This window comes from Orycteropus afer, unplaced genomic scaffold (assembly GCF_000298275.1).
Source record: "Orycteropus afer afer isolate SDZICR_OR568_19922 unplaced genomic scaffold, OryAfe1.0 scaffold00074, whole genome shotgun sequence".
Classification (NCBI taxonomy): domain Eukaryota; kingdom Metazoa; phylum Chordata; class Mammalia; order Tubulidentata; family Orycteropodidae; genus Orycteropus; species Orycteropus afer.
In genome coordinates, this window is record NW_006921661.1 from 6,610,664 (window position 1) to 6,621,982 (window position 11,319).

An 11,319-nucleotide genomic window follows, 5' to 3' on the forward strand; every position below is an offset into this window, starting at 1 on the left:
ACGGCACTTAACAACAACAACAACAACAACAACTAGCCAAAATATTGGCAGTATGAATCTGCCCAATGGTGCTACAGAAGAAAAGCCTGGTGACTTACTTTTGTAAGACAATAGTCATTGAAAACCCAATGGAATGCAGTTCTACTCTGACATGTTCAGTTTTGCCATGAGTTGGAAATGACTTGACAGCAACTGGTTTTGTTTCTTTACTTTTAGTACATTAAAACTTTGCTCTATATAGCTCCACCCACTTTCATGCTGTTATTGTTACAAACTGTATCTTTATAAATTGTGAGCCCATTAACATAAAATTGTATCATTTTACATAATTGTGTTTTAAATCATACAGGAAAAACATGGGAGTTACAAAACAAGAATACATTTTAATACTGATTCTTTTATTTATCTATGTAGTTACATTTACCAGTGTTCTTTATTTCTTCACATGGATTCAAATTACTTTAAGTGTAATAGTAACTTCAGCCTGAGGTACTTCTTTTAGCATTTCTTGTAGGGCAGGCCTACTAATGACAAACTCACTCAGCTTTTGTTTATCTGACAATGTACTAATTTCTCCTTCATTTTAAAGGCTTCTTTTGTTGGATATAGAATTCTTGGATGACAGTTTTGCTTTTTCTTTCTTTCAGCACTTTGAATATAGCATCTCACTGCCTTCTGGTCACCATGCTTCTGATAAGAAATCAGCTGTTAATCTTACTGAGGATCTGTGGTATGTGAGAAGTTCTTTTTCTCTTGCTGCTTTCAGGATCTCTGCTGGGCTTTCAAAAGTTTGATTAAAACATGTCTTGATGTAGATCTCTTTGATTTTATCCTACTTAGGATCTGTTGAGTTTCTTGGATGTGTAGATTCATGTCCATCAAATTTGGGAAGTTTTCAGCTATTATTTCTTCAATTTTTTTTTCTTTTAATAATATGTTACTCTGTTTAAGGTGAAAGTTTACACAGCAAATTAGGTTCCTATTTAACAATTTCTACACAAATTATCCAGTGATATTATAAGTATTTTTCACAATGTGTCATTATTCTCATTCATTCCATTGTGGCTGTACCATTTTAAGTACTCTAGTTTCCCTGGCCCCTTAACATCTCATCTTTGGTTTAGAGTAATTTTTGATCACCTGGTCTCCTAGAGATTAGATTATTTTTTCTTAAAGATGCTCATTACTCAAGGGTGATATTTTTTATAACTCAATTTGTTATTTAACTAAAAGGTAACCTCGAGGTAAAACTATGGTTTAAGGTTTAAAGTGTATCTCAGTATGATACTCTTGGAAAATCCTCTAGTCTCAGGTCCAGTAAGTCTGGATTTTTAAGAATCTGAATTCTCTTCCACATTTCTTTCCTGTTCCAAAAAGTTCTATCTCTTGTGGCCCTGATCAGTATAGTCAGTAGTGGTAGCTAGCACTATATCTAGATCTTCTGAGCTCAGGGTAAATGAGCTCATGTCTTCAAATATTCTTTCTGCTTCTTTTTCTGGGATTCTCCTTATGTATATGTTGGTACATTTGGTGGTGTCCCACAGGTCTCTTAAGCTCTGTTCATTTTTCTTCATTCTTTTTTCTTCTTTCTGTTCCTCAAATAGGGCAATCTCAATGAACCTATCTTTAACTTCACTGATTCTTTCTTCTGCCTGCTCAGATCTGCTGTTGAACCCCTCTAGTGAATTTTCATTTCAGCTATTCCATGTTTTAGCTCCAGAATTTCTAATTGGTTCTTTTTTAAAATTTTTATCTGTTTAATTACGTGTTCTATTTGTTAAGACATCATTCTCAAGGTCTTTTTTAGCTCTTTGAGCATATTTAAGACAGTTGTCTAATAAGTTTAATGTCAGGGTTTCATCTGGGACCACTGCTATGGATTTTTTCCTGGTATGAGCCATACTTTGTTTCTTTGAATGCCTCATAATTTTTGTTGAAAATTGGATATTTTAAATATTATAATGTGTCAAATGTGGAAATCAGAATCTGCTCCCTTCCCAGTATTTATTGTGGTTGCTTGTTGTAATTGTTGTTTGTTTGGTGACTTTTCTGAACTAGTTTTGCAAAGTCTGTATGCTTTGTCATGTGTGGCCACTGATACCTCTGTTCTGTTGGTCTAACAGTCAGCTAGTGATTCCACAGACATTTTCTTAACTGCTGAATTTAAAGTGTTTCCTTGATTAAACATTACCTGCTTGCTGTAAACCTTTGATCAGTTTCTGGAGTGCTGATGAAATTGATTGACAGTTTCTTTACTGCTTTGATGAAGGGATGAACTTTTGGAGTATCCTATTCTACCATTTTTGCTGACATCACCACGAAAGGTAGATTTTGATACAGATGAGATATAAATGATAAAGCAAGAAAGGGTTTTTTTACTATGGTTCTACTATGAAACCCAAGAAGTTCTTTTATAGGCATGGGGTGTGAATTCTGACACTAAGAATCACTAAAATCATAAATGCAAAAATATTGTATAAGTCATAAATGTATTATACAGATATCATTACTGCTATTGTAGCACTTGGTCAGGTTAAGAGGCTTCAAAATGCTGGCTGAGAATAGTATTCTTAGGATGAAAAGAGCTCTAACATTACCTCCTCTAAAACACGACACAAGTGCCTACTCCTCCTTTATGCATATCCATTTCTGTACCCCCTAACCCTAACACAGTGCCTAGCACATAGTAGGTACAATCAATAAATTTCTGTGGTGAATGAAAAATGAACAGAAATGCCTCTTTCTGTCCTTTAAGGAATAAGAAAGGAAACATTCCTAATTATTGTTGTTGTTGTTGTTTGCCGTCGAGTCAAACCCGACTCATAGCGACCCCTCCTTGGGTTTCCAAGGCAGTATCACTACGGAAGTAGGATTGCCCAACCTTCCTTCCGAGGAGTGGCTGGTGGGTTTGAACCGCCAGCCGTCTGGTTAGCAGGCAAGTGTCTTAGCCACTAGGCTACCAGAGCTCCCTTCCTAATTATTAGGAACCTATTATCTACCAGGCTTGTGGTAGGTGCTTTAAATGTACTGTGACTTATCTAATCCATACAGAAAACCTATGAGATATGTATCTTACTTCATAGAAAGAAAAATGAGGTAAGTAATCTTTTCCAGGTCACATAGCTGAAGCCAAGATTTAAACCTATATTTCTATGATTCGAAGGCCTATACTCTTTCCACAACAGAATACTGGTTAACATTCTTCTCTCCTCTGTTATAAAGCAGACTCAACACCTCCAGGGAAGCTCTCTGTATCCAAACACATAATGAAGTCACAATCAAGAGAAAACAGCATTGTCTGAAAGACAACTGACTTAAAATTTCCACTGCCAAGAGACTGGATGGTTTCTGGGATGTCTAGTTAGTCTAAAAATAAGCACAGGCACAATGAGTATGACTTACAGAGAAAAGCAGGGGCAGCCAGTATAAACAGCTGGAGAGCTAGAAGATTTAATGCTTACAGAACACTGCTTAAAGGGTTCCATATGGTAATATATGATATAAAACTTTAGCCAGTACATGCTCTTGGCTGCTCACTCATCACTCTCTGCCTCTCACATACTCACACCACATTAAAGTTCCACTAGGAAACTATAAGCTGGAAAGGATCCTCCCCTATCACCTAGCCTGAAAGACCATTCCCTCCTCACATCCTACCCCCATACTTGGGTGAAACCAGTAGCTTCCTTCAGCCAAGATGAAGCTGCCACACACCAAGAAATGGGTAAGATTTTATTGCAACCCTTCTTTTGTATATTTATGCTATGATTTGCCTTGTCTACACTAGTTTGTTTGTTTTTTTTTTTAAGAAGCCAATTCAATGGTTGATAGTATATTCATAGAGTTGTGTAACCATCTCCACAATCAATTTTAAAATTTTCATCAACTCAAAAACTCCGGATCCTTTAGCTATCACCTTCCAACCTTCATACTACCCGCCTCTTCAGCCCTAAGCAACCACTGATCTACTTTCCATTTCCAGAAGTTTTATATCATCCCAAAATGAAACTCAGTATTTCTTTAGCAGTAATTCCCCATAGCCCCTGGTAACCACTAATAAACTTCAGTCTCTTTGTATCTTCTTATTCTAGATATTTCATATATGTACGATCAAACAATATTCTCCTTTTATGTCTAATTTATTTTACTCAGCATAATGTTTCCAAGGCTATTCCATGTTGTACCATGTATCAGAATTTCATTTCTCTTTATGGCTGAGTAATATTCCATTGAGTGTATATACTACATTTTGCTTATCCATTCATCTGTTGATGGACACTTGGGTTGTTGCCTCCTTTTGACTACTGTGAATAGTGCTGCATGAACAATAGATACATGTATCTGTTTGAGTCCCAACACTAGATACACACAAACACTTGGTTTCCATAGCTCTATTTCAAAGAGCGTAGCATGATGCAAGGGAGCTCTGGTAGCATAGTGTCTAAGGCACTTGACTGCTAACCAGAAGGCTGGTGGTTCAAACCCACCAGCCACTCCTCGGAAGGAAGATGAGGCAATCTATTTCCATAGTGATACTGCCTCGGAAACCTAAGGAGGGGTCGCTATGAGTCGGGTCTGACTCAACGGCATATAACAACAACAACAAGAAGCATGATGCAAAGGATTTGATTTCCCTCAAATAATAGGATAACTGACAGCTTTTTACCCACATCTGTAGCAACCCTGTATTTTCTGGATAAAGGCAGGGTATAAATTATGAAACAAAAAAGAAAGCCAGCCTTCTGTTGTTTTCACTTCACAGAAAAAATATTCAAGTGCAGGGCCTTTTGTCATAGGGTTTTGACAATGGTTCGAAAGAAAAGGGTACAGGCTTCAGAGACTTGTGTTCCAATTCCTTCTGTATTATGTTACTGAGTTGAAAGATTATTGGGTGAGTTACTTAACCTCTTTAAGTTTCAGTTTCCTCAGCTTTAAAATGGGAGTAATATTCAAATCTTGCAGAATTCATGCAAGGTTTGAATGAAATGATGTATGTAAAGCACCCAGCCTATAGTAGGCACTGGTGGGCACTGGGAAAAGGCTAGTTCCCCTGATAATACCCTTCACCATCCCATTATACCTTTCTGAAACTTACCTGAATGCTTCTACTTCTAAAATGGCAGAGATATTACTGGAAAATCTAAAACCCGTCATCCATTTCTTAAGTTCCACATCACTTTTCTTTAAGTCATCTTCTTTTTCCAACCATATTCCATTACTTTTAAAAGGATTTGTCCTCTTAGTAACTAACTGATTTATCAATTCCTTTATCGCCCTTTTTACCCACCCCTTAACAGATGACCTACCCCAGGCCATCATCATACCCTGCAGTTTTTCTCTTGCTTTTTTTTTTTTTAAACTCACTGCTTCATCTTTCTCTCAGTCTTCCCTCCCTCTAGTCACTGTTTTACTATTCCCCACCCACAACTTGCTACATCTAATCTTTAGATTTTTAAGGAACTTTCTGTCTGGCCTCACCCCTTTCTTTGAATTCCCTGACATCTTTTCCTCAACCCTTCAAAAGGCTGCTTTAAACCCCCTCTAGAAACCTGATTTTAGGGAGCTCTGGTGGTGTAGTAGTTAAGGCCTTTGGTTGCTAATCAAAAGGTCAGTGGTTTGAATCCACCAGCTGCTCTGCAGAAGGAAGATCAGACAGTCTGCTTCCATAAAGACTTACAGACTTAATTAAAATACTGTTTTTCTACTAAACAGCCATACTGGTATTATTGCATCACTTTTTTTTTCTTTTTAAATTGGAAAGGGAACAATTTATTATATTCCTTTGTATGATTTACATACTATTTCCAAGAAAAATTTGAAGTGATTTATACTAAAAATGCATAAAGACTGAGCCTTAAAGACTAAATTAAATAACGTGTGAGAAATGGATAGCAAATATTATTTTTCAGAAAACTATGATGTTGGAAAGCCATGGTGAATGAATTAAAACTCCTGATAGCCCAAGCAAAGAAGAAATTGCAACTGGACATGTAGCTCTTTAAAAAAAGAAAAAGACATAACTCAACAAGAGCAAGTTTTTCTAGGCTGGGCTTTAAGAAGAATTTGCTACCAGGTTTTTCTGTCTGATTCTGGGTGACCGGTAGCTGCACGTGGAGGGGAGAATGAGGAGGGACGGAAGGAAAGAAGAAGAGAGGGAGGGAGGAAGAACAGAGAGAAGGAGGAGGTAGACAGGAAGAATGAAAGACAGTTTTTCTGGTACTAAAAATAAAAGTTTAACTTTACAATAATATATCCTACTTATGTTCCAAGTTAATTTTTTTTCCAATTAACAAGTATTTTGTGATTAACTTAAAATTAACTATTACTTTATCTGCCTATTGATAAGAAGTTTCATTTTCAAAGGGCTTTAGAAATTAATATGGCTATAAAGCCCTCTTTACTTTCAATTTTCCAAATAACATTAAGCTGAACCAGTGGCCAGAATCTACTGATCCTATTAGTTATGCCTACTCATCCTTAGCTCTATACTTTTGGGCTTCAAAAAGAAACATTTATATAGCAGATGAGTAAACAAATCACAGATTCATTTGATTCAAACACCCACCAATGCAAAAACTTAAAAATTACTTATGAACTCTCTCTAGGAAAAGAACTTGGAGAGAAACAAAACCTATTCTTTTGTTGCTGCTTTAAAGAAATAAATGCATTTTGAATATAAAAAAACTATGAACGATGCTAAATCTGTTGTATGCAGACTGTTGATGCTATTTCTCATTATCAACACAATTTCATATTGTTTTCCTAAATATAATTTGGAATTGAAACTTAATAATTTCTTATCTAAGGAAAAAAGCATATTGACTAAATAAGACATGCAAACCACAGATTTTCGGCTTTAAGGTTTCCATGACATCAGCAAAGTATTTCTTAAAAATGTCACCCTGTCAACTAAATCCAATTACTTGTAATAACTGTACTAATAAGTGAAGTCAACCTATAACCTTGGATGTCTGGGAAAAAATAAAACCTGAAGTCCAGAAATGTATGATCACAAACATTTCTTAACTCATTAAATGAGTATTTTGCTATAAATTAGTCCTACTGTGGTTCAATGACATAGGCTAAAGGCAAGTATGGGGTAAGAAGCAGGAAAAGAAAATGTATAACATATAGTCCAGAGACACACGTAAGGACAGCATACCCCTCTGTACAGACTTTGCATTTTGCCCTTAGGGAGAATTTCCTAAGATTCTTGGTAGGCATTTCTAAGTAATGGCATATTAACCTGCTAACCCTTTCAAAAGAATGAGCTACCAGGGTAGAAACTAGAATTGGTGATAAGTAACTCATCTGTTCAATTTCTATTCCAACTAATTGGTGCAATAATTGACCCTTGGGATCACATCTGGATTTTAATATAAAATTTCATTTTTTCTAAGTCATTTCAAATTACAAAATATTAATTATCACAGATTACCTAAAGTGACATTTATTAGTTTCCAATAAGATGCCATCAAGTCTATTCTGACTCCTAGAGAACCCCATCTGTATCAGAGTAGATCTGTGCTCCATAAGGTTTTCAACGGTTGAGTTTTCAGAAGTAGATTACCAGGCCTTTCTTCCAAGGCATCTCTAGTGGACTTAAACCTCCAACCTTCTGGTTAGCAGCTGAGAGCATTAACCATTTGCCCTACCCAGGGACTCTTATTAGCTTCAGGATGTTATTTATTAAAACCTGATTAGAATAAGCTATATGATCATTTTTTCTCTCCAGTAGATCCTTCTTCTTATAATCATTAAGATATGCTTATCTGACTGCTAACCAGAAGGTTAGCAGTTCAAACCTACTAGCCACTCCTTGGAAGGAAGACGGGGCAATCTACTTCCATAGTGATACTGCCTCTGAAACCCAAGGAGGGGTCAGCTACAAGTCGTATCTGACTCAACGGCAGTGAGTTTATTATAAACATAAAAAATGAAAAAAAAAGAATCTATCTACACACAATTAAAACCAAACTCACTGCTGTCAAGTTTATCCCGACCCACTGAGACTGCTCCTTGGATTTCTGAGGCAGTATCTCTACAAAAGTAGATTGCCCCATCTTCCTTCTGAGGAGAGGCTGGTGGGTTTGAACCACGAGCCTTCTGGTTAGCAGTCAAATGCCTTAGGCACTACTCCACCAGAGCTCCCTATATACACAATTAGCAGGTGATAATTCTTAGTCAAGCAATCTTGGATTTTTTAACTTTAGAGAGTACTTCAAAGCTCAAACATACAATGCAAGAGTCCTATCTTTATCATAAATGGAAAGGACATTGGCTTACACCTTAATTACTGGGTCCTAATATATCAAACAAGTCTAAGTGGCTGCAATACAGTAGCCATTAAGCAAATGTTAAATGAGTGAATAAATATTCTGGGAAGGGGCCTTCTGGAAAAAGGTACTTCCAATACCTAGAGAAAGGAAGGCAATTACAGAAAGGAGTTTAGTGAATTTAATTCTCAGAAATAACAGAAAAATAAGACTACTCCAAAAGAACATATACAAAAGGGATTCAGAAATACAAACTACATCAGGGATCACAATTTATAAAATTCTTAAGCTGTGGCAGTTTATTTATTTATTTACTTTTCCTACTCACTAGTGACAAGCAGTAAAAGCCTTAAGATGAAAGGGTCATAGGGGCATCAGGAAAGAAAGACCCACTACATAGTGTTGTGGGGGGAAAGTGAGGAACCCCAGGGATAAGGGTGGGTAATGTCAGTTCTAACAAGCAAACAAATAGCAAACTTTGGTAAAGATGTATCTTTTCATCTCTAAAGTGATATAGCATGACACATAGCAGCTGTTGACAAAGTATCTGCTGAAGAAGAATGATTCCTTCTTTCTTCCCTCCATTATGCCTTCATCATTCAACATCTGTCCGTTCCTCCCTCCTATCCTCCCTGTGGCCTGCAAAGTCTAAGGAGATTCTCTGAGAAGATCTTAAAAATGTTTCTGTTTGCCCTCTTGAATCAACACATATTTTAGGTCTATGCATTGAAAATAAAATCAACTCTGGCCTCACTTTCTATAAGAGAAAAAGTTCAGAGGGATAGTCCATGAATATTATCAGACTGAAGATTTTGTCTTTCCCACCAGGTCAGAAAGTTCACACTTTGCAGCAGAGCAACTGGCATAATTCTATGCTGAGGATGGTAGAAATGGGTAAATTTTATTTTTTTTAAAAAAAGGCAAGGAACCTTGCAGTCTTAAAACTGTGAGTGGCCACCCAAGATGTAATAATCGGTCTCTTATTTGCCACAAACAGTAGGAGTCCCAGGAACTGAAGAAAGAAATGGACTGCAGGGCTAATTGCCTTCGTGAACTTCTACTCCCTTGCCATGAGACCAAAATAAATGGTTGGTGCCCAGTTACCATTACTGAACACTCTGATCAAAGACCAAAAGATGAATCCTAAATCAGAAGGAGCAAAAATGTAGAACAGAACATCAAATCTCTGTAACAGGAGCCAGACTTACTGCACCCATTGAGACTGGGAGAACCCTTGAATCTACTGTTCTGAAACACTCTTTAAACCTTGAATCGAACTATCCCATGAAGTCATCTGTAAATAAAACAATCATTTAGCTCAATTAATAGGATGTCAGTCTTAAACATTTTGCTCTTGTAAACAGTTATCTACATGAGATCAAACTGACAACGGGAATTCTAAAGGGCAGATGGGAACATTAAAGGGAATAGAGAGTAAAAGTTAATGGTGGTGAAACAATATGGGTAGAGAGAGTGAGAATGGTGAGATGATGTGAAGAATGTAACCAATGGCACTGATCTGTACATGTAAAAATTACTGAATGTGTTTATGCTTTGTTGTGTATATTTTCACCAAAAATTTAATAAGCAAAACAAAATTCAGGGCATCCCTTTCTCCCTAACCCATATTTGACAACTAATTTCCACCTCTTTTCTTCCCTTCTACCTCCCCCAAAGTAGCAATAACAAACATCTTTGTTCCCCAGTCCCTTTTGTCTCATACCCTAAAATGAAAGAACCCTGAACGAATTCAGTATCAGTTTCTTACCCTGCCAAGAAAGCTAGGGAGTAGGAGTTGTTCTTAGAAACAAATGCCGAGCGATGTGTCTGTATCATCTTGCCTCGAGCAGGTTCTTCATTCTCTGAATCTGAGAGACGTGCAGGACACTGGCAGGGAGACAAGGGAAACAAGACTGTCCATTTGGGGTTCCCATGGAATCTCCCCCATAGCTATAGTTTCAAATTTCTCTATATGTTACCTCTCAGATCTACATTTCCAACTGCCCTGATATTCATATAGCCCAAACTTCAATACATCCCAAATCCTACTCACTATCTCTTATCTAAGCCCAACCCAGACAGATACCTCAGTGCCATCTATGTTTCTTTCCTTTCCCTTACTCCTAAGCTATAATATTTGCATAGAACTTTTGGGTTGTTGTTCCCCAACACTTGTAAATATTTTATTTCATTTATTTTTACATCAACCTTATTAAGCAGGGATTGTTATTATCTATCTTTTACAGATGGCAAACTGAGGCTCAGAGTAGTGAATTTGCCTAGGATTTTATAGACTGGCAAACCCTACAGGGCAGTTCTACTTTGTTACATGGGGTTGCTATGAGTTGAAATCGACTAGAAAGCACCTAACAACAGTAAGAACAAAGAGCTAAGAAGTGGCTAAAACTGGTACTTAAATCCACAGCTTTCTCTTTCCAAACTGTCTTCATGCTCTTTCCAGTATACAACAATCAATTCTACTCCTAAAATGTCTCTTAAATCTAACTCTTCTCATGTGTACTCACTGTCACTGCTTTACCTTAGAGTCTCGTCATCTTCAGCCTGGTCTCCAGGCTTTCTTCTCATCAATCTCCCTCCACACTACTAAGAACTCTTTCCAACACAGAGACAGAATCCTATCATTCACTGATTTATTAGTTGATGATTTCAGGATAAACAATTCAGCATAACATAATAACCTTTACAAACTAGACCCACCAGTCCCCACACACGTATTTCTTTTTTTATTGTGATTTGGGTGAAGATTTACAGAACAAATTCACTTTCCATACAGCAGTTCACATACACTTTGTCTCATGACACTGACCACAGTTTATGACAACGCGATAGCACCCCTCCCACTTCCTCCACATAGTTACCTCTTCTCTGTGTCCATCCCTCCATGCACTCCTGCCCCCCGAGGTGTCTCCCTGTGCATAAGCAGCCCTTCTTTCCTTCTTTCTCCCATGACTGTTCTCTCCGAGGAGTGTATCTACCTCAGGTAAATGTTCAACTCATATGCCTGTCTTTTGTTTGGCTGGAA

The 11,319-nt window shown here is 37.2% G+C and overlaps 1 protein-coding gene across 1 annotated transcript in view; it reads right to left on the minus strand.

Annotated features, from left to right (window-relative positions):
* The window catches only part of RNF169 (ring finger protein 169), a 148,112-nt gene that overhangs the window by 30,194 nt on the left and 106,599 nt on the right, over positions 1 to 11,319 (minus strand). Inside the window, exon 4 of the mRNA XM_007940938.2 lies at positions 10,045 to 10,163. Coding sequence (XP_007939129.1) covers positions 10,045 to 10,163 — 119 coding nt within the window. The remainder of the gene's footprint in view (positions 1 to 10,044; positions 10,164 to 11,319) is intronic.